The sequence below is a fragment of the Heterocephalus glaber genome, unplaced genomic scaffold, assembly GCF_053883595.1.
Source record: "Heterocephalus glaber isolate CG9 unplaced genomic scaffold, H.glaber_assembly_v1.0 deba00000738, whole genome shotgun sequence".
NCBI classification, from domain to species: Eukaryota; Metazoa; Chordata; class Mammalia; order Rodentia; family Bathyergidae; genus Heterocephalus; species Heterocephalus glaber.
Window position 1 is genome coordinate 16,387,266 of NW_028258161.1, and position 27,729 is coordinate 16,414,994.

General features: G+C 38.2%; 2 protein-coding genes across 6 annotated transcripts in view; both read left to right on the plus strand.

Annotated features, from left to right (window-relative positions):
• Positions 1 to 27,729, plus strand: part of Hspa14 (heat shock protein family A (Hsp70) member 14) — a 37,753-nt gene that overhangs the window by 507 nt on the left and 9,517 nt on the right. For both annotated transcript variants that reach the window (XM_004861766.4, XM_087207057.1), the window contains exons 2-10: positions 154 to 234; positions 307 to 389; positions 8,496 to 8,544; positions 8,679 to 8,784; positions 9,907 to 9,997; positions 11,426 to 11,530; positions 12,610 to 12,771; positions 17,126 to 17,281; positions 24,035 to 24,137. In XM_004861766.4, the coding sequence (XP_004861823.1) occupies positions 154 to 234; positions 307 to 389; positions 8,496 to 8,544; positions 8,679 to 8,784; positions 9,907 to 9,997; positions 11,426 to 11,530; positions 12,610 to 12,771; positions 17,126 to 17,281; positions 24,035 to 24,137 (936 nt within the window). The remainder of the gene's footprint in view (positions 1 to 153; positions 235 to 306; positions 390 to 8,495; positions 8,545 to 8,678; positions 8,785 to 9,906; positions 9,998 to 11,425; positions 11,531 to 12,609; positions 12,772 to 17,125; positions 17,282 to 24,034; positions 24,138 to 27,729) is intronic.
• On the plus strand, positions 156 to 8,753 carry Msantd7 (Myb/SANT DNA binding domain containing 7). Of its 4 annotated transcripts, none has more exons than XR_015449590.1 (6): positions 156 to 234; positions 307 to 389; positions 2,332 to 3,055; positions 3,551 to 4,206; positions 8,496 to 8,544; positions 8,679 to 8,753. XR_015449590.1 is itself a non-coding variant. In XM_087207061.1 (4 exons), the coding sequence occupies exons 3-4, from the start codon at positions 2,494 to 2,496 to the stop codon at positions 4,072 to 4,074; spliced, it is 1,086 nt and encodes a 361-aa protein (XP_087063187.1). In that variant the 5' UTR covers positions 156 to 234; positions 307 to 389; positions 2,332 to 2,493; the 3' UTR covers positions 4,075 to 6,830. The 4 variants fall into 4 exon arrangements, 1 of the variants encoding a protein (XP_087063187.1); XR_015449589.1 differs by having other exon boundaries at positions 3,551 to 4,139; XR_015449591.1 differs by having other exon boundaries at positions 218 to 234; positions 2,567 to 3,055; positions 3,551 to 4,139.

Consider the following 27,729-nt stretch of genomic DNA (forward strand, 5'->3'; position numbering starts at 1 on the left):
TAACAGTGGTGACCAGATCTGCGAGGCTTAAGGTGTTCCTATAGTGATTCTCTCCCCGCGTGGATGGCGAAGTAGCACTGCCCACGTTCGGCTCACGTCTAACGAGGCCGTGCGTCTCACTAAACACTAACACGGGCGCTTGTTTTTCCCTAGGACGGCCGGGCTGGTGTTGTTGCAAACGATGCAGGTGATAGAGTTACTCCAGCTGTTGTCGCCTTCTCAGAAAGCGAAGAGGTACTATTCTCCTTTTTGTACTTGGAAATAGTTTCACAATTACATGCATTATAACGGGTTGCTCTTTTCCAGGTGGTTGGGCTGGCAGCAAAGCAAAGTAGAATAAGAAATATTGCAAGTACTGTCATGAAAGTCAAGCAGATCCTTGGCAGAAGGTATGAAATAAAATGATACTTTACAATATGGTATCTAAGATGCATTCATTTATTAATCTTAAGTAGAATATGAAGGAAAACTAGAAACACCACAACTTGTTATTTTGTTGGTTTTATGACTGAATCATTTCAGAGAATACTCCACTAGGTTGTTTTGACTTTTGTCACATCTTAACCAAGGATGGGATTTACTCAGGTATTTGATTCTTCCTTACAAGTCACTATTGAGAAATACCAACACCCATTTATTTTTGATAATTTGTCTCATTTAGGGGTGGTAATTCGGTGGTAATTTTCACATTTTTAACTGAAGGAACTTGGTAGAGTTGGTGTAAATTTGAAGACTTCCTTGTATGGTGATTGAATTTTACAAAATCTTGTAATGTTGATTTTCTTCCTCCATGTCCTTTGTGACGATTTCTGGGAACTGACTTTTCCAGTTGCCTTACAGATTTAATCATTAGAGAAGTAGCTTAATTAATGTCTTATGTAAGAATCAGGTTAATCATCTGTTGCAACTTTAATTAGAAAATTAAAGAGGCTTGCTTCTCCAGACTTCTGTCTCTTCAAATTATAGATTACCATAATAATTAAGGGTTTTCATTTTCACTACAATAGTACTACTTGATAGAGTGATTTTAAATTTTCAAAGTGCTTTCACATCTGTTATTTTATTTAAGCCTCTCAACCTCCCTGTAAAAATTGGTAGGCAGGTAATGTCTGTCCCCTTATAAATGAGAAGATCAAGGTACATGGAAATTGTGGCATTTCTAAATTAATTGGAGAAATAAAATTAATAGACTACAGCTCAGGTCTCTTAACCCTCACCCCTAGTTTCTGTCCTTTCTAATACCTCCCCTCCGGATCCTTGTGCTTGCTAGGCGGTTGCTTTACCACTGAACTATCCCCAAGCCCCTCTGTTTCATTTGATTGCAAATCATTTCCTTGTATTGATTTTAGGATTTGGAGATTATGAATTAAATTTAATACTCATTTCTTTTACACATACAGATATTTTATTAGTGTTTTTTTCCTCGTGGTATTTCTAGAAACTAGTATTTTGGAGAAAATTGAAGGTTTTTGTGGTGATAAATATATTTCTATATCTTGTACCTGTTGGTAAAACTTAATACAAAGCATACTAAAAATAATATATTTGGTATCAGATGTTTTGAAATCATGCATTCTAAAAAAAAGAAAAGTTGATTTCAATTCTTGAAATCAGAATCACTGGATGGCTGTTTTTTAATTGAACTTTATTTTGAGGTAATTGTAGTTTCACATGCTATTTAAGAAAAAATAGAGGCATCTAGTAGATTATTGATTTTCCACTTCCCTTATTGGTTACAAAACTGTAGTTCAACATCACAAGTAGGAAACTGACGTGGTTATACTCAAGATACAAAACATTTGTATGACTGTCTCCTGGTAGCCAACGTGTATTTGTCTTTTATGCTGCTATTTGGGGGCAGATGGCTAGAGTAATGATGCAGCTATCTTCTGCCTTATGCTCAAAACTTTGTATTAGCACAATGGCTTAAGCTTGCTTTTCTGGCCCTGAGAATTACTTTTTAGCAAAGAAGCACAAGAATGGGAGTCAGGTAAATAATAGCCACAGCCTGATTCCTACCATAGGGCCTAGAGTTAGTTTCCTTGTGGTTCAGGTTATTTTCCCATTCACCTGTCTACTCACCAGACAGTACTGGTTTTCACAGACACATATTGTACCAGTTGTCACCCTTGGAAGTGTTTGGCCCTTTGTGGAGGAGCCGGTCCTTTTTTTACCAAGCTGTTGAACCCTTGGTCCAGTGCCCACCTTGGGTGGGCTTTCTCAGTCTCCAGCTTATGCCTATTTATGAACTACTCAGGTAGCACTGCTTAACTTGCTGCCAAAATGATCCTTACACCCTTCCTGTAACTCTCGTTCCCTGTGGCCTTCCAGCCAGAAATGCGGTCCTTGGACCTGACTTCTCAGCAATTAGCCCTGAGAGGGAAGAATCAGCTGGCTCCTGGGAATACGCTGAGAGCACACAGAGGTTCCCCACACCTTCACATTTGCACCTTGCTGCCCAGGCACTTGCTTCAGTAGCCTTCCCAGCCCACTATGGCCACTGCTAATAGCAGTGCAGGCATCCGGTGGTCCAGACAGGAGACACGAACTCTTCTCTCCATACTAGGCGAGGCAGAGTATATTCAGCGCCTCCAGACTGTGCATCACAATGCAGATGTCTATCAGGCTGTATCTAAGCGAATGCAACAGGAAGGCTTCCGCCGCACGGAACGTCAGTGCCGCTCCAAGTTTAAAGTTCTGAAGGCATTGTATTTAAAGGCTTATGTTGCTCATGCCACGAGTATGGGTGACCCACCACACTGTCCGTTTTATGATACGCTGGATCAGCTTCTTCGAAATCAGATAGTGACTGACCCAGACAACTTAATGGAGGCTGCTGCTTGGGCCAAGCACTGTGATCAGAACTTAGTGGCCTCTGGCACACCAGAGGAAGAGAGAACCAGCATTCTGAAAGCGAAAAGGACTCAGGTAGCTGATCATCAGCCTATCTTGAAAACAGTGAAGGAATCAGATGAGGATTGTCAGCTGAAAATCAGTGAACAGATTCGAGAAACCAGTGACCTCGAGGACTCCTGGGATGACTCCTCAGGTGCAGGTAATTCCCAAGCATGTGTAGGATTGGGGTCTCAGGGTTGCTTGATTCTAAACGACAGTCAGCATTGGGATAGTGCCCTCTTCAGCACAGCCCATTTCTGCCCTCCCCACCCTTTTTTTCCAAACCTAATAGTAAATGGCTCTAGATTTAAAAAGCTATAGCCCCAGGTATATGAATGAGGTGTTAGAACTCTTGAAACCTAGAAGCCATACCTTAGAAATAAACTAGTTTTGGTACTGAGTAGTTAGGAATATGTGGGAAAAGAGTGGGTTGAATAGCTAGGTGGAAAGGGATTTTGGAAAGCAAAGGGGAAGTTTTGGAGAAGAGATTACAATAGGCAAAATGTTCAGGGTACAGGATGAGTTTTTTCCAACCCCTTGTGGAAAGAGACCTTGCCAAGAACAGCCCTAGTTTTGTGACTCTCAACTCTGGTTCTGGCTCTTTGTATCCTTGGCAGGAATGTCCTCTTTGCAGCATTGTTGCTTTGTTTTTCAGGGTGCTCTCAAGGGACCCCCAGCTACAGCAGCTTCCACAGCCTTTTCAGAGGTGCAGTTGCTCCCTGTCAGAGCAGCCCCATGACCAGACTGGGCATGTCGGGTGAGACCAGTCCTTCCACCAGCACCAGCAGAAACCCTCCTGGTGCAGCCTCCACACTGCAGCCTCCAGTCTTCTCTTCCAGTCTTGGTTTTGTCTCTGGTGGGGATAGGCCTTTGGCCAGTGAGTCCCCACCAAGGTGGGCAAGGCGAAGAAGGCGGTCAGTGGCCAGGACTATTGCAGCTGAGTTGGCAGAAAACAGGAGATTGGCACGAGAACTTTCAAAGCGGGAGGAAGAAAAACTGGACAGGCTAATTGCTATTGGTGAGGAGGCCAGTGCGCAGCAAGACACTGCCAACGAGCTGCGCAGGGACGCTGTCATGGCAGTCAGACGCTTGGCGACCGCAGTGGAAGAGGCAGCTGGTGCTTTTCAGCTAGGGCTTGAAAAATTGCTTCAGAGGCTGATTTCAAATACCAAAAGCTAAGAATTGATTACAGAAGGATACATTGCCTAAACTGGTAGAAGTCCACTTCCAACACCTGCCTTCTGGTACCTTCACTTTTTCTGTGTCCTCAGAAGAGAGATGAGTCATTGATAGAGTGGTAGGAGTTCACTTGTGAGTTCCTTTTCCCAAGACCCTCCACTGATTGAAAGATCTTCCCAAACTGTGAAGGGTGGCCTAATAGAAAGCAGATGGAGCCGAGTACAAGAGCCAGTTTGTCCTGGCTTTGTCGCTTATATGAGGCAATCTCCTTCACCTCTCCATGACAGTTTCCTCATCTGTAAAATGGGGGACAGATAAGTAACTCCTGCCCTGCCTACCTCACAGGGTTGTTGTGAGGATCAAATGGCTAATAGATGTGAAAGTTTAAAAGCACTCTACATATTTAAGTTATTAATGCGCGTGACTGTGGCTAAGGCAAGGCTGGGATGAGCACATTAGTTCACAAGACATAGAAGTACGGTTGCATACTGACCTCATTGCTTGAATCTTTACTAGCTTAATTTGACAGCTTCATGGAGTTTCGGATCTTAATTTTTCAAATCCCTCTGTGACTCACTAGCCTAGTATAGGCACAATATTTTACCTTTATCTCTTTTAGTTTCACTGCCATGGCTCTGACAGGTCTCCTACTAAGCACTCATTATTAGTCAAATGACCATTCTCTCCTTCATTTTACTAGTTCTTGTCTCCTGTCAAGGATATAATTAAGAACTGACAGGCAACCAGAATTAATAGTATGTTGTAGTTCATATTGATAGCCTTTGATATGAAATATTGGCTCTTTCATAAGACAGTAAATGTAAGTAAATTCTTTGCATTTTATATTACTTAGGTTCCTTTTTATGCATATGGTATATCTTTAAATTGTGGTTGCCATTTGAACATTGTGGAAACAGTTTGGATTGTATCATTTTTACAATATGCTTTTAGTTAATTTCATTCTTTTAAGTGGTTTTGGTTTTGGTTGTTTTGGTCTAGTGTGTTAAAGAGGACAACCTTTAGAAAACTTTCCAAGGTCACTTTTTCTCAGGTGGTATAGACAAAAGTTCATCTAGGTAACAACAAAACGTGGAAGAAAAGATGAACTTTGTTTTCCCTTTAGCTTTGAGAACACTAGAGGGTGGTGTAAATGAAGACCACCTGTGATAAACTTTTAAGCACAACTCTCAGCAGATATACCCTCCACCTAAACACACAAACTTCGGAAGAGATGAAGCAACATTTCCAGTTAACTTAGAAAGAAAGCTATTTCTGGCCATCACTAAACTAACTTAAAGCTTTTAGAGGTTTTCTTAGTACTTTCAGAAATCTTCGGGATTTAAGAGAAGTACTTTCGGGAAATACAAACAGTGTTTGGAATTTAAAAGGTTTTCCTGCAGTCAAGACACTGAGGGAAAAAACAACAGGCGTGTTGGAAGGGGTTATGTTTTATATATCCCAGGCTGGATGCTTACGTGAACGCTGGAAATGTATATAGGTGAAGAAGTGTCAACCACAGTGGGCCTACCATGAATACCACAGGTGGCAAGCAAGCCAGCCAGCAGGGTGAATGCAGGCTGGCCATGTAGTGCACTGGAATCTGGTTAGAACTGCTGGACTCTAATCCTAGCACACTTCATTGGGGAAATCACTTGCCCTTTTTATGCCTCAGTTTCTACCTCTAAAATGACAGATTTGTACCAGATGCTTTTTTCTAGTATCTTTCAATTCTAAAAATATTTTAAATAGTATGATTTAAAAATACAAAATGAAACTGAAATTTCACTTGTAACATTTTCAGTCACAGCAGCATATTAGTATATGTTGGAAATTCTGGTAACAGTTGTGTTTTAAGGGAGCCTTCTACAGTATTAATGTTAATATACCCATAAACTTTTGAGCACCAGGCCAGACATAAAGATTCCTTGCTTTCAAGAAGTATATGCTAAGGTATTGAAAGACAAATATAAACACATCTTAATTGTTTTAGGCCATTGTATGGAAGGATTTGGGTCAGTTATAACTAGAAATCACTAATAGAGATTGAATAGATTTTCTGGGAAAACAGGTAAGTTAGCGTTAGACCTGTACAGTGTAAATCTAATGGTAGGAAAGTACATAGGCAAGGATTTATTTAAAATAAGTAAAGTGCTGAAGAGCAGAAGTGGGGTTAAAAGTTTGGAGGTACTGTTGTGAAAATCTAATGGATGAAGTGCTACAGTATGAGAATAAAACTCGAAAAGGGTCCTAATGAAGTAAACAGAAAAATATGCTAAGAATATCAAGGGGAGAAAGATTGCAGTAAGAGAGGACCATGTACTGGGAAGTAAGCAGAGAGGCCCACCTAAGCTCCAAGTCCAGCCCTGCTACCTGGAAAGCCTCACACAAGACTTTTCACCAGTGCCTGGCTCAGGTTACCCCTACATGGGACAAAGTCATTGTCCCACCTACCTCGCAGGGGTGTTGTGAGGACCCACGAGCAGATGAATGCAAAGCGTTGTTAGACACTGAAGTGTAGGCACTGAATGTAATAGGAGTGGGGAAAGACTCCATGTGTTAAGAATACCATGATGACTATCAGGTGTTCAGGAGGAAGAGAACCGTATGCTGGGAACACTGATGCAATGGTAGGATTGATACTGTTTCCTGAAGACCGTGATGTGAATGCAGTGCTTGTGTGTATCAGCCTCCCACCATCTTTGTGTTTTTGTTAAGTAATTTAATCCTGGTATGGACAAATAAAGTTTTTACTTATATGTAGTTGTGGGTTCGTCCGCTACTTTCTGATGATATCTGTGCTGCTTTGTCACCTCCATTCTCTGCTTTCTATTTCTCTGCTTTTGAGTCTCCACTGTATGGTCCTAAGAGCTACATGTGCTTTCTGTCCTCAGACGAGAGAGACCCTTTTTGAATGGCAGTTGAGAAGTAGTTTTCCATTTCTAAAGAGTTCTATAAGTCCAATAAAATATCTTTGCTTAAAAGTTAACCCATCTGAGTAGTAGATAACCCACACAATAGGATAAATTGTCCTGGTTACCTTAAATTCTATCCTAAAGAAACCTGTGTCGTGTTTGAAATTATAGACACACTTCTATCTTTTTTTTCCTAATCTTAAAATACTCATCTGAGATGCAGTCTTAAGTGCTTTAAAGGGAGGAGCAAAAGATTTAATGGGAAAAATGCTTAACTTTTGTAATGAACACCTAGATACCAGCCTGCCATGCCATTAATTAGCTGTGTCACTTTTCAGCAAGCTCCTCTCATTAATTGCTATTTTAAGGTGATAGAAAAGTAAAAAGGACCTGAAAGTATTCTACAATTCTAGGCCCAGTTAGTCCATTTTGTCTGCCTTTTATTTATACAGATTAAGATTGTCAAGATGCTCTGTAACCCTTCCACAATTAGCCACTATTAATTTTCATCTGTATCCCCAGCTCTTTGGAAGCCTACTAGGAAGGACACTGGTTCATTTCATCTTTATTTCTAGGTAAAATTAAGCCAAATATCAGAGATTCCTATTCCTTCAGAGGCAGAAGTGCAGTGGTCATTTACAGTCTTAGTGGGAGGCAGTGTATTAAAGTATAAACAAGTGAAAAGTTATAAACAAAGTTGTCTGGTAAATAAGACCTCCGGTCAGTAAGCTCTGCCCCTTAGTATGAATCGTTGCCCCTCTCTGAATTTATTTATCTAAAATAATAACCACCAAACTTACCCCATTTAGGTGTGGTGAGGATCAAATAGGTGAAATGTTCTGTAGTATGCATGAATTGGTATTGCTGTCTTAAAGCAGGGCTTATTGCTTTAAATTTTTCCTTGCCATATACTTTTAGTACCTGGTATGGGACATTGTAGATCTGTCTATATATGGATACTGTAGTACTGTGCATTGTATACAGTGTTCATATTTGTGCTCAATCTTTTGCTTTTGGATGTTGATTCTGTTTAGAAACCAAGAAACAAAGGTGGTAATGAGGGCTGGGGATTTAGCTCAGTGGTTCTGGCACCTGCCTTGCAAGCACAAGGTCCTGAGTTTGATCCCCTTTATCAAAAAGAAAAGGTGTAATGAAATCTCCATTTGCAGTCTTAACCTCCTTTTGTCCTTTCCATCTTAGTGGTTGGGTCTTCAGGATCATAATGTTTAAGTGTGTGGCATAAAATCAGTAATATGATGAAAAGTCACATACAGCATGGTCGGCACAGTATTTTCAAATGTGAAGATTAGCACTTTAGGAGAATTACTATAACCTCATAAATATTCCATTTAATTTTAATTTCTGTAATATTTGAAGACTTACTGAATAGTCTCAGAATTTTGTTTGTATTTTAATATTTGTTGACATTGAAAAGTATAGTCTTTAAACTTTATATGACTGTGATACTTATTTTAATACCTAGCTATCCATATCTTTCTTTCTGAACAGCTCTGATGACCCGCAAGTTCAGAAATACATCACGGAAAGTAAATGTTTAGTGAGTATGATTCTGTTACTGCTTCCTTGTTTTATACAGAGTGACTGCCAAAGGTCATGACAGGTAATGTTGATTTTAAACTTTGAATGTTTTTAAAAATTATTCCTTATTTAGCCCAATTATTTCTTTTATAGGTCATTGAAAAAAATGGGAAATTACGATATGAAATAGATACTGGAGAAGAAACAAAATTTGTTAACCCAGAAGACGTTGCCAGGCTGATATTTAGTAAAATGAAAGGTAATGAGCAAAAGGGCAGTTAACTTTAAGTGACATTTTAAAAATTGGCCTTAACAATGTAGGGGTAATTTTGGATCTTGGGAGAAGTGACTGAGCAAATTAGCAATAAAGAGAGCTAAAATACATGCTTGGTTTGGCCACTTTTTGGCCTTATGACTGGGGGTGGTTTTTTGGTTTTTTTTTTTTTTTTTGGATTTAGGCATTTTTATATACATTTTACTGGTTGAACATCCCTAATCCAAAACTCTGAAATCTGAAATACTCCAGAATCTAAACCTTTTTGAGCATTGATTTGGAGCATTTCAGAGTTCAGATTTTCAGATTAGATGTGTTCAACCTGTAACATAAATGGATTGGGCCAGATTAACACTTTGAAATTTTTGAAATTTAGCAGCCAAACATACATGGGAAATAGTGAATATCTTTCTTCAAGATTAGTAATAAACTCTCAACAGTAATTTAGGCAGATGAAGTAAATCTGGTTTTATCACCACTTCAGACAAGGTGCAGTGAGTTGAGCAGTGTTCTGTGGAACAATTTGAGAAATTCTTCAGTAGATTATTTCCGAGGCTCATTTCTGACCTGGGTTAGGAATCTGTGAGATGGAAGGCAGCCCTTTAACCTGCTGAGCTAACGTGATGTGTCTCCACATTGGCTCACCAGAGCTTGTTCTCTGGCAGCTAATTTAAAATGAAAATGGTTGTAGTTGAGACTTAACTGTTGTTCTTTGGACAGTTCCTAGTTCTAGGTCCACATCTCTTACCACAACCATCATGAAGTACAGGAAATATTGCATGATTTAAGAATCCAAGAGAAGAAATTAGTAGGGTGGGGAAATCAAGTGAATCGAACATTTGTTTCATGAGATCTTTGGTGTAAATTGAGAAACGTCAGAAAGTATTGCTTGACATCCTTTTTCATCATTAGAATTTTTATATTTTTGCTAGGCATGGTGGCACATGCTGATAATCCCAAAACTTGGGAGGCTGAGGCAGGAAGATTGCCAGTAGTTTGAGGCCAGCCTGGGCTGTGTAGTGAGTTCAGGTCAGCCTGAACTACACAGCAAGACCTTGTCTCAAAAAAACAAAACAAAAAAATGTATTTTTATATTTTAATGTACAGAAACAGCACATTCTGTCTTGGGCTCAGATGCAAATGATGTAGTTATTACTGTTCCATTTGATTTTGGAGAAAAGCAGAAAAAGGCTCTTGGGTAAGTATAATATGGAGTTTATCTTGTTTAAAAGAAATGAAAATTTCACAATATCAGTATATTTCACAGTATCACTATAAAATTATATTTGAAAATACCATAGGATAATAAAGTTGTATTGTAAATACCTTAATATGGTGATAATCATTATTTCCTTTTATGAAATACCAAGAAAATATAAGATGAGCTATGATTTACTCTTAGCTGTTTTCATGGGAAATTTTCATAATTATCAGGTTAAATTGATATTTACGAATCATTGCTTGCTTCATGTAATAAAGGTTTATGGAGAATTATATAAGAATATTCAATCATAGAAAATATTTAATTATTTCTTCATCTTAAATCATAAGATCTAAAACAAAAAGTTACATTGTTTTTACTGGTCATCAGGCATATGCAGTTATTGAGCATGCATGCCTTTGCTTTGCTGAATAGGGTTCCATTTGGGATTTTGGCAAGCATTGAAGTAATGTCTTTTTTTCTTTTTTCTTTTCTTTCCTTTTTTTTTTTCTTGTATTACCTGTTCTTGAGCCCAGGGCCTTTGCCTTGAACTACATCCCCAGCCCTTTTTTATTTTTTATTTTGAGATAAGGTCTCACCAAGTTGCTAAACTGCTCAGGCTGGGCTCAAGCTTGTGACCTTCCTGGCTCAGCCTCCCAGAATACTAGGATTATAGTTGTGTGCCACTGTACCTTGCTTCTGAGAGAGAATTGTCAGAGTTTAAAAATTGTGACCTTAGAGTAGAGAAATTGGAAAAATTCTAAAGTGTTTCCTAAATTTATCTTACTCTCTCCCTGAACATTTTTTTCTCATTCAACTAATATTTATTGACTGTCTTTACTAATTAAGCCACTTTGTATTCAAATTTGAGTACAAGAGTTCAGAGATAAAATACGCTTCTGATCTTGCAGAATTAGCAGGACAGTTATGGTAGGGCATGGTAAATGTTTTGAATGGGAAATTCTGGGTAATGAGGAAGGGCACCCCTCCTAGATTTTAAGAGCCCAAAAAGACCCTGCAAGGAAAAGTGAACCTTTTTACAGTATGGACATTTTTTTTTCTTTGTACCAGGGATTGAACTCAGGTCCTTGCGCTTGCGCAGCAGGCGGGAAACCCCTGAGCTAAATCCCCGGCCCAGCATGGAGATTTTTTAAGAACTTTATTTTCCTTACTCAGTAAAGCATGTGTTTTCTTCCTCAAGAAAATGGACTCTGAACATTGTGATGTTAAACAGAAAGTGAACTGTTACAGAATAACTTCTGTTTCACATGTTCTGTTTTCTTCCTTCCAAAAATCATTACTCTTCTTATCTACTTGTGAGATCCTATCTGCTATTCGTGTATTTTTTAGCACAGCATTTCCCAAAGTATCAGATTTAACATGTTGTGATATTAATTAAATTCACTAAAAGCAAATCGTTCACAGTGAAGCAGCTAGAACAGCTGGATTTAATGTTTTACGGTTAATACATGAGCCATCTGCAGCTCTTCTTGCTTATGGAATTGGACAAGACTCCCCTACTGGAAAAAGGTAAAATCTATGTTTGCAGTTTTAAGGCTTTTTCAGTGCAGAAGCATTGTAGATTATAGCAGTTAGGTCGGTAGTGGTTGTTGTATAGTGCAGTGGTTCCCAACCTTTAAGGATGAAAGATACTGAAATTCTCACCTAGAGTTTTTTACATAGTTGAGAAAAAAGTGCTATGAAAGCAGAGAAAGGACATCACAGGAAGGAAGATTGAGCTTTTCTGACCTTTTCTTACTTCCTTCATTTTGTCCCTTTATTAGAGGAAGATCGGAAGGTTATAGGTCTGATCCACTTCCAACACAAGCTGGAACACTTGATGTTGCCAGCATTTCCAGTGATGACACATGTTTAGCTTACTATTTTGTGTGCATTTGACTTGGCAGGAGATGAGCAGAAATCCTGCATGAAGATTCGAGACTTCAGATCTGCTTAGCCTTAATTTGGCCATCAACACTGCTGTATAGATCGATGGCCACGAAAATTTGGAGAAATTAATTCAGATATTGTGTTAACTTTCTCTAATTATTTTATCTTGCTCAGTTTCTCACAGTTAAAGAAATTAATATATATCAGTTTCTTGGGAAATTATTTGTAGATAAATAGATACAGAAATATCAGATATGAATTTTAATACACAGGAAGTAGGGAATTAGTTTCTAGTTTTGCACTTACAGAACATGTAGTAACTTGCATGATATTAACTCATGAATACTACAGAATATAGTAAAATATATAATATTTAACAGAATAATTTCATATTAGAATTTCTATATTCAGTTCTCTTAAAATTTATTATCACTGATCGCTTCCTGGTTTACTTTGAAAGTTAATGTTTTGAACTCATTACTTAGACTACAGTTTTACATGTATTTTTACCATGACAAGATAAAAAAAAGAACTTGGATTCAAAATATCTAGGTTCAAGGCTGAATTCATCACCAAGTCACTATAGACAATTAAGTCATTTGTTTGAGAGTTTTGAGTTTCCTCATTTGTAATTTAAAAGGATTAAATGATTTCTAATGTGCAACCTAGCTTAAAATGTGATTCTGCAATAAATTACACACTTTCTCTTTCCCTTCCAGCAATATTCTGGTGTTCAAGCTTGGAGGGACATCCTTATCTCTCAGTGTCATGGAAGTTAACAGTGGGATGTATCGGGTTCTCTCAACAAACACTGACGATAACATCGGAGGTGCACATTTCACAGACGCCTTAGCACAGTACCTGGCTTCAGAGTTCCAGAGGTGAGTATTGGTGGCCTGGGCAATGCATTTTGATTGAAGCTTCCTGTGAAGTTTTCTTTTTGCTTTTTTCCTAATTTATTTTAAATTCCTCTGCTGCAAAGGAACATGTGTTTCTTCTTTGCATGGAAACTGGTTATTTTTACCTCTGAAGTTATAATGTCCTGGGAAGCAGAGGCCAGGTTGCCCAGACAGTGGGTGGAATTTTCCCTTAGTGCAGTGGGTTCGTCAGCCACTGAACTATGTGAACTAGGAGCTCAGTGCTTTTTTTTTTTTAATCATCACGGGTTGCTCTTTCTGTGTTGTTTTTTTTTCATGGTACAGAGAATTGAACGCAGGGCCTTTGCACAATATTCTTGGCCCCTTTTTAAATCTTTGAGACAAGGTCTTAGTAAGTTTCCCTGACTAGGCTTGAACTTGTAATCCTCTGGCCTCTGCCTCCCAGAGTGCTGGGATATGAGCATGAACCACTATGCCTGGTGGTGGGTTTCTTGTCTGTCTACGTAAAGAGGAGGTATAGGCATTGGGACCTCACTGTCTTCTGAACAGTTTTTAAAATTTTGGACCTGATGGAGTTATGCTATCATCTTGTTCCAGTGAGTTAATGTCTGTTTTGTTTTGTTTTGCTTTTGGTTTTCCTGAGACAAGGTCTCGCTGTATAGTTCAGACTGGCCTTGAACTTACTGGGTAGCCCAGGCTGGCCTTGAACCTGAAGCAATCCTCCTGCCTCAGCCTCCCAAGTGCTGGGATTGTAGCTGCGCGCCACCAGGCCCAGTGAGTTCATGTCTTATGGAATATTTATTATAATTATTAATCTACAATAAGAAATACTTTAGTCTTATTACTGGTTATATTTACTCCATTTAAAATCTTAATTCTACTTGGACATAATCAAGAATCCAATACATAAAGATTATATTGTAGACCTTGCGAAGGGCATAATGTAAATTTTGTCATAAAGGCAGAGAAACTTGGGTTTATTATTTAGAATATTTCTATTGATAAATTTATGAGTTTATATTAAACAATGGGTACTTAACAGGAAAAATATCAAAAAAGTATCGAATTTTTAAAATTTATTGAGTGTTTATAAAAAAGCATCACTTTTCAACATCCAACTGTTTCTTGGTGTACAAAGTCTAAAAGATAACAAATTCCTATATGAACTACAATGAAAATACCAATAGCACTCTAGAAAAAAAGTGTTGATTTCAGTTATCACACCTACAGCAGTCTTCACATGACATTAACACATTCCAAATACCTGTATCACTTACACTGACACCACATGTGTTTGGCTTTCCTGGTCTTTTCGTAGGACATGGTTGATACCTTGCTGGTCTTGCTGTTTTGTCAGCAGGTTCTTATTATATTATACAAAGTGATATTAACAGACATAAAATACCAATAAAATAAAGTATTAACTTCTTATGTACTTATGTACTGTGCGTTTAGAATAAACATCAACATTTTCATAAGAGCTGTGTTCTTGCTTAGAAAACCTAAAAGATACCGTCAGAAACAAAAACCTATGTGAACTACAATGTAAATACAAACAAAAGTCTACCACAGAAATAACTTTTGCTTCAATTGTCACACCCATAGCAGTTTTCACACATGAAAACTGCATGCTCCACAAACAAGTATCGCTTACACTGATAGCACATATGCTTTGTTTTCCTGTCCTTTCTGGTTGGGCACAGTTGACATCTTTTTGGTTTTCCTGTTGTCATAGTAGGTCTTTGTGATGCTGCGCCTGCTTGTTCACCAGTCAATTCACTAGTGAGCTCCACAATTTTTTTGTGTAGTTCTCTGGGCAGAAAGATTTTCTTTTTCCTCTGCTGTAAATGATCTCTTATGTGTTCCAGTCCCAATCCTCTAAGAAAATTTCTCCATGATATTTTCCACTTGTTATTTTCTTTGTAAACTATCAAACTGTTTATGCCACACATGTTTAGGATCAAGTAAAACACATCCATTGGCCAACTCTTTGTGTTTTGAGTGACATCATAGTTGCTGCATAACTCATCAACATCTCCTCCGCCTTTGGTTTTGCTGTAGAAAGTTTCCATCTCAGGCTTCCATTTTGTTGAGGTTTCCGTATCAATATTTCCATCATGCAATGTTGACATCAGCAGTACCAGTTTTTCTTTGCCATATACGAGGCCAATGTATATCTTTCTGAAATCCAAAAATTGTACTGTACAATTCTGTTTTGAAATCACAACATTTCACTTGGAATTTTTGCTTTGTTATTGTGTACAGTTCCTACTCTGGTCAACTTTGCTGTGTTAACAAATGAAACATTGATTAGGAACTGGTAAACCAATTGTCAAATGAAATGTCACATTCTGATTAGTTTTGGAGATGGGAGCAACAAGTCTGTTCACAACATCATTTGGTTTATTACTGTACTAATAAGGACCTGGTGACTGAGTTCCAGGATAAATTTCTAAATTGAAACCATAAGTCTTTGAATCTGCAAGGACATAGATTTGTATGCCATATTTTGACCCATTGCTTTTAAGTCTTACATTCCTGCGATTATCATGGAAATCCCTGCTAAGTACAGCAGACCTGTGAATGCTTTTAGCCCGGCTAGTGAGATGTCATAATTATGGCTGTTGGTGCATACAGAACATTTTACTTGTATTTCAGCCTTTTGTATTTCACAACATCTTGTAGCATTTTGTCTTTTACAGTTTCTAACGTTGATTGCCAGTGCTGGCATTCTGTCCAATAGCTTTCACCCCTGGCAAGATCCTTACTATATTTTCAGACCTAGTTCTAACATTGGATCATTCCATTTGGTTGCATGACTATTTTGCAACATTTTGACTAGTCAAATGTGGACTCACATTGCCGTTTTCTTTATCATCTGAATCGAGGTCTGCATTCCCTGTGTCTGTATCAGTTGATTCTTGCTCCATTTCACTGTCACAAGAAAATTTGGCTCACATGGCCAACATCAAAGTCATTATTTTCATTATCCATGCATGAGTTATCTGATTATTCACTTTTGACCTCCTCCAAAACTTGCAAATCTAGTTTTTTGTGTGCCATTGTACTGAATTGGGCCACTTTTACTAGAAATATCAAAACTTTTTTAAAAACATCCCAAATTTAGCACTGAGTATGTAAAACTCATGTGTTGATGCTTTGGAGCTTCTGTACATACCTTGCTGTTCATCTGCCCAGTGAGTAAAGGCGCAGATGGGTTTTTGCTTTTCCCAGGTGCAGCTACTATGAGTCACACCCATATTCCATTATGATAAAATACATGTTTTCACAACAGAAGAGTGGTGTGGGTGTATTTTACCCCCTGTAATGCTCAGGTACACAAAACTTGTTAGATGGAGCATTATGTAGGTAAAAATCCTGGTTTGACACTTTTTTTTTAGGAACTGGGGATTGAATTACGGTCCTTGCACTTGCACAGCAGGCAGCGAAACCACTGAGCTAAATCCCCGGCCCCTGGTTTGACACTTTTACAAACGTGCACACACCTTTCTGTTCATCATACCAAGTGGATAAACACAAAGATTGCTTCTTGTATCCTCCAGGTGCAGCTACTGAGATGCACAGCTGGCTACTATTGTGCTGAAGTGCAAATTTTTAGTAGAAAAGTATGGGATAGGTTGTTGTAACCTAGTGTTTTGCCCTTTAGGCTAAAATAATGTAGTTGAAATAATACTGTTTTTACAAGGTTGATCAAATGTTTTGATTAAAAAAATCTTGAAAAACTGGTATTTTCTCACTTGTTTAAGAAAGACCTATACTGCTTTTTATTACAGAGGTGTTTTAACAAAGCAAATGATCATTACTTAGCCAACAGTTTTAAAAATTAACTCACATCAGAGATAGAACTTTAATTTTATGTATTTTGTATGTGTCAATGAAGAAGCACCTTTAGGTTTTTATTTATTTATTTATTTTTTAGTGCTCAACAGATAATTTTAGACCTTTGAACAGTGATTATGCTATGATTGTAAAGACTGAGCTGAGAGTCTGCCTCAGTTCCATAAGTCTCCTGTAGTCTGTGTTTATCTCACTTGCAAAGAGATGATAGCTATTGTATGTTCTTCAAAGTACAATCTATTATTATGGCTATATAGTTCGGCAATTGAAAGTAATAAGTAAATTAGTTATTCATTTTTCTCGAAAGGACTGTCCTTTTAATTGCAGAGAATATTCTTACGAAAATTTAGAAGGACTAGAAAGCCACATGCTAACATCTGGTATAGTATTGATGCATGAATTTATTATTGTCTTAATAATAATTATTCAGATTTTAGTTATGTGAATTTCTAAGTAACCCAGTAATTTTAAACTTCAGAAGTTGTATTTTTTCATTTAGATCCTTCAAACATGATGTCAGGCGAAATGCCCGAGCCATGATGAAATTGATGAACAGTGCTGAAGTTGCAAAACATTCTTTGTCAACCTTGGGAAGTGCCAACTGTTTCCTTGATTCATTATATGAAGGTCAAGATTTTGATTGCAATGTATCCAGGTAAAACTGAAATTCAAAAAATACTAAAATATTCCAAGAGAACCTTATATAAGTGCAATTTTCTTGTCTTAGGATTGTTTGAGATTTAGTAAATATGTAAAAGGGGAATTTTACTGTCTTTACTTTTGGGTTCCACATTTTTGTCATACTAATTGTTCCCTCAAATAATTAGTTATGATTGCTTGCCTTAAGTTAGGCTACAGTTAGCAGTCTTAAAGAAAGATGAGATGGGATTTGATTTCTTTTTCTAAATTGCAGTCCTACTTCTAAGCTCCTAGTTCTTGTTGCATAGGTTTGATGCTCAAGTTTCCATATCACTTAATACAGTAGTTCACACTGTGTGGCAGGTCGTATTTTAAGTATTTTTTTTCTATTTTCTGATTGAATCCTATTATCTTCCCTGAGGTAAGTACTAGTGTCATCCTCATTTTATACACAAACAAGTAGAAATGGAGGTTTCATTACTTGCCTGAGGTCACACAGGTAGTAAGTGATGGACCTTCAGGTAAATCCAGGCAGTTTGATTTCATAATACATCCTCTTTAACTATTGCACTTCACTAAAGATTGACATCTAACTTGTTTTTGTTTGTTCTGTCCACCATGATTAATATTTTATGTTTTAAAAACTTCCATAACAGATTCATATGCAGAAAATAGTTTTTAATATCCTTACCTTTTACATGATTCAAGATACTGCTTACAAGATATACAGTATTGCTGCGCTGTTCCCCAGAAAGTACAAAGACAGGACAGCTGAACATTGCCTTGGGCTTTTGTTTCATATTTACTAAGAATAAAAACAACTGTATTTAGCCAATTAAAGCTTCCCAACAATCTTCCAGGTAAATTTGAAACAGCCAAACTTTCTAGCATTGCAGAATTACATTATTTTTAGGACTCTGTTCTATTGGGCTACCTTCTCTTTCCATCTTTCTCCTAAATGAACTTCATCAGTTTCCCGGGGCTTTCTGAGGTGTCTAGATCTGCAGCTGCCCAGTACAGTAGCCACTAGTTACCAGGGGCTATTCAAATTTAAATTAGCATAACATTAAAAAGGCAGTTTAAATACTGTACTCTAGTAGTCTTAGGTAACTGACAGAAAGTTCTGTTGAACAGCTGTTCTATCTCTTTAAAGAAAGTACTTGAAGCTCCAGTCCCAAAGATAGAAAAGGTGAATTGAAATCTCTTGCTGGGCAGTGTATCTTTATATTTTTCTATTTCTAGAATATGTTGTATGATCAGAAAGTACAGTGAAGGTTTAAATTGGAAAAATTGATTACAGTAAAAGACAAAGTGCCGCTAATTCCCCTTAAAATACTCCCCCTCACTTTGAGCACACTTATCCCATCATTTCTTTTTGCTTTCTCAAGCAGTTCTGGAAGGCTTGTTTAGTGAGTGCCTTTAGGTGCGCTTTTGTGGTTGCCCTGATGTCCAGAAATGACAAAAATGTTTCCCTTCCATGGTCATTTTCACCTTGGGGAAAAGCCAGAAGTTGCACAGTGCAAGATCCAATACGGTGGATGAAACCACACCATATTTTTATATTACAGAGATTTTTGTGCCAGAGCTCACCGTTGTGTTCCTGAGTACAAGCTCAGCTTGCACAGTTCCATCAAGGCAAAAAAAACAGGTCGACAACATTGGTGTGGTTTTTCCACGAGGAAGATGGGGTGATTTCCCTTGAGAACTGAACATTGATCTCAGCATCATGACCATAGATGAAAGATTCAGGAGCATGATGACATTTTTTTTTCTTTTAATTGGTACATTTTAGCAATACATAACATTCATCATAGGGAACTCATACATGATATATCTTCCTTTTTTCCCCATTCTCCTCCACTCCCTTCAACCCCTCTTCCCCTGATTTACAAAAGCTTGTTTCCATTTTTTCCCTTTTATTCTTTTGTTTTTCTTGTCCCTTCCTTTCTTTGCCCCTCCCCCCCTCCCTTGTTTCCCTTCTCATTTGAACGTTTTCTTCCATTTCCCAATGTCTGTTATACATTTTGGTCCTTATTTACACTGTTTTTTTCTCACATCAGAGAAATAATGCAGTATTTACATGTGTGTCCAATTTAGTTCACTTAAGAGTATGGTCTCAAGGTGTATCTATTTAGCTAGAAATGTCTCCAGTTTATCCTTCTTTATGGCAGAGTAGTACTCCAGTGTAGTTTTTTAAAAAACACATCTTCTTTATCCATTCATTGGTTTGTGGACATTTGGGCTATTTCCAAGATTTACCTATTAACAAACTTCCACAGTAAACATGAGTGTGCACATATTGCTGTGGGGTATCATGCTTTTAATTCTTTGAGGAAGATTTGAAGAAGGGGAATAGCTGGGTCAGATGGAACCTGTTTTAGTTTTTGAGGAATCTCCACACTGATTTCCATAGTGGTTACACCATTCTACACTTCCCACAAACAGTGGAGCAGGGTTCCTCTTTCCCCACAGCCCCTCCAGCATTTGTGATTGGTTGATTTCTTGATAGCAGCCATTCTTTCTGGAGTGAGGTGCAATCTCACTGTTGTTTCAATTTACATCTCTCATATGACTAGTGATGTTGAACATTTTTTAATATATTTATTGGCCATTTCTACTTTTTCATCTGAGAAATGTCTGTTCATTTCAGATGCCCATGTTTGGATTGAGTCTTTAAATTTGGGGGAGGTCTGATTTTTTTGAGTTCTTTATAGATTCTAGACATTAGTCCTTTGTCTGAGGAAGAGCTGGCCAAAAAGTTTTTTCCCATTCTGTGGCTTGTGTCTTTACTCTGTTGGTGGTTTCTTTTGCTGTACAAAAGCTTTTTAATAAGATGAGATCCCAGTTGTTGATTCTTTGTGATATTTCCCGTGCAGTCAGGGTTTTGTTCATAAAGTCTTTGCCTACACAATGTCTCCAAGAGCCCTACCTATTCTTGGTGTTTTTGTTTTAATATTTAGATCTTTGATCCATTTCTGTTTTTTATATAAAATGGAGTACTACTCAACCATAAAGAATGATAAACTAGAGATACTTATAGCTAAATGGATGGACCGTGAGACCAAACTCTCAAGTGAAATAAATAGGACAAACATGTAAAATACCGAATAGTTTCTCTAGTGTGAGAAACTGAAAGTGTAAATGAGGACCAAAATGTATAATTGATATTGTGAAATAGGAAGTAAAGGTTCAAAGGGGAAGGGGAACTAGGAAGAGGGGTTGGGGGAAAGGAAAGAAGAGAAAGAAAAAAATGAGAAAAGGAGGGAAAAATAGACCTTTACATTGAAAACTACAGTACTCTGAAAAGGAGATTGAAGAGGATATCAGAAAATGGAAAGACATCCTTTGTTCTTGGATAGGCAAAACCAATATAGTAAAAATGGCCATACTTCCAAAACTGTTGACAGATTTAATGCAATCTCAATCAAAATATCAATAGCATACCTCACAGGACTAGAGAAAACATTTCTAAAATTCATTTGGAACCAGAAGAGACCTAGAATAGCAAAAGTAATTCTGGGCACCAAGGGCACAAGCAAGGCAGGAGGCCTCACAATCCCCGATTTGAAGTTATACTACAAAGCTACTGTGATAAAACAGCATGGTACTAGCAACAAAATGAAAAGGAAGCATCTTTTCTAAATAGGGAGGGGTGGAGGGGTAGAAGGGAGGGAAGGGGAATTGGAAAAAGCAAGAACCAAGATGTACCACGTACACATTCTCAATGATGAATGCAATCATAATGTATACTTACAATGTGCCAATAAAATTAATGAATTAAAAAAAAAAAGACCAGATGGGTAGCTTTTTAATTATTCCACCTCATTGCCCTCTGGGTTTGCCTTTGATGAGCTGAAAGTGTGAGAATGCATCTTGCTTAAGTATTTTCTCATTTTCTGTTTTGTTTTGTTTTGTTTTAGTTTGGGTTGATGCTTATAAATTGCTTATGACAGGTAGCTTTATTGCTAGTATTGAAAACTCTTAGGAAATGACTGGTTCTCAGATATATCTTCCAGGTGTAGCTGGCTTTTTGGTTTTGAGTCGGTTGCACGATTCCACCTCTTCAATTTATTGGGGATGAGAAGTTGCTGGCTATTTGGTTTAGCCCGTGATTCTTTGGCGCTGGCTTATAGTATCGTTTATGACCCTTAGGCAGTCTTAGTCTTGGGATACCAGGAAGAACAACTGATTAAAATAATTATGTCACCATGGCTAAAGTAGTTCAAGCAGCCATAATAGCATCAAACAACCTAGAAAGTGACAAACTGTGGTAACTATTTGTCACCTTTAACTGTATAAACTATCTTTATGGTTATATAACAAAATCTCAAATGAACCAGAAAATTGGATACAGTAAATATGCCCTCAATATATCACTTTTACCCTTAGTGGAGAAAATGTAAAAGGGGTTGAGGGGAGAAATAGAAGATGAAGAAATTAAAAGCAAAGCTGGAGGACAAAAGGATATTACATGAACTTTTGGAAACTGGTGAAGAAGACAGGAAGGAAAAAGAGAAGGAAAAAATAAAAACAAGAATAGAACAATGATAAAAAAAACTGGAAACAATGTTCACACTCATATAAAAACAACAGTCAAGAAAAAAACAAAACCAAGGAAAATAAAAAGAAGAAAATGTCCACTTTAGGATATGTCTCTGCTGTCACTGGTAGAGTGGGCAGACAGAGCCCAGATCTGTGTTTATTAATCTCAGTAAGCTAGCTGTATGGCAGGGTAGGGGATAATCCCAGCAAGCCTGTGCTTTTAGTTCCACTAAAGTTTAGGCTGATTTCTGGCTGTGAGGCTGGAATTTGATTTGTTCCGCCTGCAACACTCCTTGTGTGCCTCCTGCTGGCTTGAATTTGGCTCCCTGCTTGAACTCAGCTCCTTGACCTCCCCCTGATTTGAAATCAGTTCCTCCCTACTCTAACATGGGAAGCCGCTAGATGGAGCCTACCGGCAGCTGCTGTCAGTTCCAAGCACAGTTGGCCCCTGTCCAAGATGCCTACCAGCCAATAACCCTCTCCTGGAGGATGTCTGAGGAAATGACCAGCCACTGCAGACTGCTGCATTCACTGCTACGTTCCACTGGTGCATTTCTCTGTGGAGGCCTCTGGGGTCACCAGTAGTTACTGTGCATCTCCAGGTTCAAGGCCCCTCCTATCCAGCGAATCAAAGCTCAGGAAAAAAGTGCCACTTGCCACCTCCTTTTGCATTGAGGTCTCTCTTCACTGTCCCCATAGGCTTCATTTCTCGCTTCAGATCCTTGCTGGGTCTCGGGTACCCACTTCCGTCCACTTCTTCATGTTATGTTCCAGTATGTGGACACAAAATCTCAGAGACAGTGTTCACCACTCTGACATCTTCCCAGAAGTCCTCTGATGACTTTTCTTAAGAAGCTGGAATCTCAAGTGGCACAATTGTACAGCTCCTGTGAAACTGAAAAAATAATCATGTTTATTGCATTGTTTTTCTTTTCTTTTTTTTTTTTTGGTACTGGGGATCGAACTCGTGTCCTTGTGCTTGCGCAGCGGGTGGCGAAACCACTAAGCTAAATCCCCGGCCCTCAAGTTATTACATTGTTTTTTGTTTTTTGTTTGGTACCGGGGATCGAACTCGGGACCTTGCGCTTGCAAGGCAGGCACCAGAACCACTGAGCTAAATCCCCGGCCCAAATTATTACATTGTTAATGATGCATGTTTTATGGCACATTTTAAAACACACCTTCTCTCAATCATAGCTCACAGATTGCACCAAACAAGTTGAAACTTACCACACACTGTTACTGAGGTTCAGTGTGCCTTTGTGTTGGTTGGTACACAGCAGTAGCATTCACTGTATTTTTTTATTACACTGCATACCTTTCTGTTTGTCTGAGTGCTCAGTCTGTGTTGTTAGTATCAGTAAATAAGAAGAAAATGAAGTATTTATTTTTTCCCCCAGTACTGGTGATCAGTAGTGCGCCCCCCGCCCAGTACTAGGGCCACTGTACCACTCAGTTATATCCCCAGATCTTTTTAAAATTGTGAGCAGGGTCTTAGAGTTACTCTGGCTGGCCTCAAATTTTCAGTCTTCCTGCCTCAGCCTCCCAAGTAGTTGGTATTACAGGCATGTATTACCATGCCTGTACCTATAATTGTTCATTAAGGAAATTTTCCTTTCAAAGATTTCAGCCAAAAATGTATTAATATCTATCTATCTATATATATGTATGAATATCTATAACAGATTTTTAAATCATTCAATATTTTCATGAACATAAACTTCTTAAAATTTTATTATATGCCACAATTCAAGCTTCTCAGGTAGTGCTAAATGACTAAATTTAGATGCAATATAGTCTCAAACTAAATGAAAAGTAATAATTTTGAAAGCTTTAACATACAAAAATAGCAAAAAATTTCAAATGATTCGATTAGGGTCTTTTATTGTTGGGAATGCCTTATATTGGACGTGTATTATTAGGTTTTTTGGAAAGCTTATTTGTAGACCATGGTCAAGACAGCTTTCCACCTGAATTTGATATTAAATATCTTCTTCATACATAGAGAGATGAATAACTCAAGATGCCCTCCCTCCGTGATACCACATTGTTTAATAGTATCCTGTTTAATAGCTCTGTGATGTATCGCTGTAACTGAGAGAATAGCACATTAAGTGTTGGCATAATCTTTATAAGAAAAAGAAATTTGTTTGATGTACTAAGCCTTTTTTCTATGTTTTTCTCTTCTGTTTGTATGGGTGTTTGTGTTTGCATGTGTTATGTACAGAGCAAGATTTGAACTTCTCTGTTCTTCACTTTTTAATAAATGTATAGACGCAATCCGAGATCTCTTAGATCAAAGTGGATTTACATCAGATGATATCAACAAGGTAATGTTTTTATATTTAAATATTTTAGGAATAGTTTCAGATTTGGAATTTGGGAAATAGATCTTGGTATGGGAAAAATATTTTTATGCATGTATTTTCAGGGCTTGTATTCATAAGGAAAAGTCATTGACTTGATTAGTGGCTCTGGTGAACTGAATTTTATACAGTCATGCACTCAGTTTTCTAGCAAAACAGAAAAATTCATTTCCAATATATTTGTTTATTTGTAAGATAAACAGACACTTGAATGCCTCATATGTATGAAGCATTTTTTTTTTTTTGGTACCAGGGATCAAATTTGGGTCCTTGCGCGTGCGCAGCAGGTGGCGAAACCACTGAGCTAAATCCCTGGCCCCATGAAGCATTTTTTTAAGTGCTTTACATATGTTATTGAATACACACAAAAACTCTGTAAGGTCAACACTGTTATTTTTCTCTGTTTTATCAGGTCATATGGTTAGTAAGTAATAGAGCCAGGATTTAGCCCAGTATTGTTCCCAAGTCTGTTCTTACAGTATACCATACCACATTTCTATTTACTTAGGTAAGAATTTTGAAACTTTCAAAAATATTCAAATTGTATAATGTTTTCCTTTTCCCACAAAATTGTTTCTATCCATTGAACATTAAAAAAATTTAAAATGTATATGATATTTTTCATTTTCATTATCCAAGCAATGAGTGTTCCAATAAGAAAATTCAGAAAATATCAAAAGGCAACCAGTGTTATATTTCAGAATTCTTCATAACAATTTGTATGCATGTTTATTTGCTAGCTGTAGTATTATGAGCGTTTTTTTAAAAAAAACTTTGAATTTTATATGTACAATTTTGAATTTCACTCTTTCCTTAATATTATAATCAGTTCCGTTCCCCATATGACTTATAGTCCTTATAAATACTTTGAGGTTGTTCATATACTAGGAAAGGAAAGATACCAATGAGAGAACTATTTTGTCGTTCTCTTACCTAGGGTGGGTCCCTTTCTCTCATTACAGAACAGTGCTTGTCTTTGGACATAAGCTTCTACCATATTTAGGGTTAATCTCATAGTAAAATTACTGGGTCAAAAGTACAAATAGCTTAAGACTGTTTTCTCTTGTTATGTTCCAAAAGAAATTAATACTTTTTTACTGTAACCTTGCTGACACTGAGTGTTGCTGTTTAAAGATAAATTTCTAATTGAATATTTTTAAAAAGACACATTTCCACATATTTTGTTAGAGTACATTATTTTTTAGATGTTTGATTTTATATCTTTGTGTCCATTTGATAGTCTTTGCCTATTTAATCATTTCAATCATAAATTTTTAAAAAATTGTGTGAATACTTTATGTAATCAGAATATTAATTGCCATTTACTATGATAATCTTTTGAGGCATGTACCTTTTGTTTAATTGTGGACCTATTATGGAAGAAGGTATTCAAAATACAGTTTTATTCATTTGTTTAAATTTAATGATGTTACTCTGACTGCTTCAGCTGCTTTGTTGAGATATGCGATAAATATTAATACTGTTTTAACTTTTCTATACTTTGAAAGTTTTACATTTCAACGTTTTTCACATGTGCTGTGTGACAAGTCGGTTATTTTGTAAATTGGTGCTTACTGTTCCTTCATTTCGTTTTGAGACTTACCAGGCTTTGCATGCTAAGTACCTGAGGTCAGAGGGAGGATGGTGAGGACTGAAGCAGGTAGTACCATACAGTGTACAGTATGGGTAATAAGATGAGGGAGGGAAGGGAATGAACTTGCAGACCAACCCAGTGTATCCATGAGCCTCCCAGTGCTGATGGTTCTGAACCAGGCCAAGCACTTCATTTCCTGAGCCTTACTTTTCTTGAAAGAGGGTGCCAATACTTAGCTTACAGGTGAGTAGTAACTTACTCTGAGGCTGTTAGGAGGAGTGAATGGAATGTATGGCCCAGTGTGGTGCGTACTCAGGTCCTTTCATTTAACTGGTTGTAGACACTTAATTATCACTAACAGTGCAACTCTGAAGTGCTTGAATTGGGGCAGAATATTTTTAGGATTAAGAATGTAATTGAAGATTTCCTCTCCAGATATTCCTAATATACAGGAAGTTAAAAATGTGAAATGGTGTCTTTAGTTTATTGACCTTGTGGTGAGAAAACAAGGACTGTCTGGTTTCTGAAGCAGATGTTTTTGTCTCATGTTGCCTGTGAGCAGCTGAAGGTAGCTGGTCTGCTGTGTGGCTGTTCCGTCCCTCCTCTCCTTGTAGGACTCAGGCTAAGGGATATGTGCAGCTCTCTTGGCAGAGGGAAGAGCACTTGAGAATATGTGCTGCTCTGTGTGTGTGTGTCTGTTTGTGGGACTAGAACTGAACCCAGAGCTTTTGTGCTGTACCACAATCCTTAGCCCTCACCAAGTCCTAATTTGCCCAAGCTGGGCTGACACTAGCGATCTTCCTGCCTCAGCCTCCCAGAATGCTGGTATTACAGGCAGGCACTATCATCCACAGCTTTTACAGCATCTGCTTAGATGGCAGTATATGACAGTGTGTTCCAATTCAGTGTCATGGCCAGGCCTGAAGTGGGGCAGGGAAATAACACCCTACAAAGCCACAGCATTGGGCAAGGGTGGGTAATCGTCTTACAGGGAAGAGGGAATGACTGGGCTTTTGTCAGGGTTAGAGGGCTGAAGGGGTGTTTTTCCTGGTGAGATTCCCAAAGAGGAGAAAGTGCATGGGACAGATACTGGCAAAAAGCAGCAACAAAGCTCTATTGCACAGCACTTACAGTGTCCGTTACCACATACTGAGGCATACTGAAAAACAGCAGCTATGTCCCTACATGATCATACTGCACATGCATAGTTGATTTATCGTTTTATAGGGAGGTCTGTCGTACACCTGCACTAATGATGGGGTCATGTTCTCCAGGAGTCCTCAGACACCTGGGTATTGACTGATATATCTCACAGTGGCTCCCACATCCCATCTCCTCAAAGATCAGGAGGTTGCTGTTTCTTGCGAGTGGCGTGTCCAGAGTCCACAACAACAACACAGGGAACAATACGTAACCACTGTGGCCATCATAGTGCTGCTGAGAGCTACCCAGCACCAGGTGAATCCTAGGGATTCCCACCATTGGGTCACAGGGTCTTGTTGCAAGGCCTGGATAGTGGACATTCTGTATCCATTTCTCGAAAGGCCTCTTGTGTTTGTGTCTGGTGGTCAGGAGTGAAAATGCAACATTCTAAATGTAGGAGGGCCCAAGTGCCTTCCCTTGCTGCAGTCAGCAAATCCAGAGCCATGTGGTTCTGTAACAACACCTTTCTGGTGTGAGATGTTTCATCCATGAGCAACATCAGAGATTAGCATGTGATATTCAGGACCTGTGCCATGTGTTGAGCTTCAACTTGGAAAGCTAGGTCTATAGTCCCCACCCCTGGTACCAGCACTGCAACCAGGCCATCATTCTGCTTGGTGCCACCTGTGATGCACAGCATCCCAATTGTGGCGTGTGCACGTCAGAGTGGGCCCGATAATGCCCTTAATACAGGGAAACCCCCAGGTGCAGCGTCCTGTCCAGTGCATGGGGAGGTGCAGCCAACCCATAGTGCCACAG

Excerpts from the sequence above, each read along its gene's own strand:
- Msantd7 (XM_087207061.1), top strand. The coding sequence starts at position 2,494 with ATGGCCACTGCTAATAGCAGTGCAGGCATCCGGTGGTCCAGACAGGAG. Across the intron at positions 3,056-3,550 it reads GGATGACTCCTCAGGTGCAG|GGTGCTCTCAAGGGACCCCC; the intron begins GTAATTCCCAAG and ends TTTGTTTTTCAG.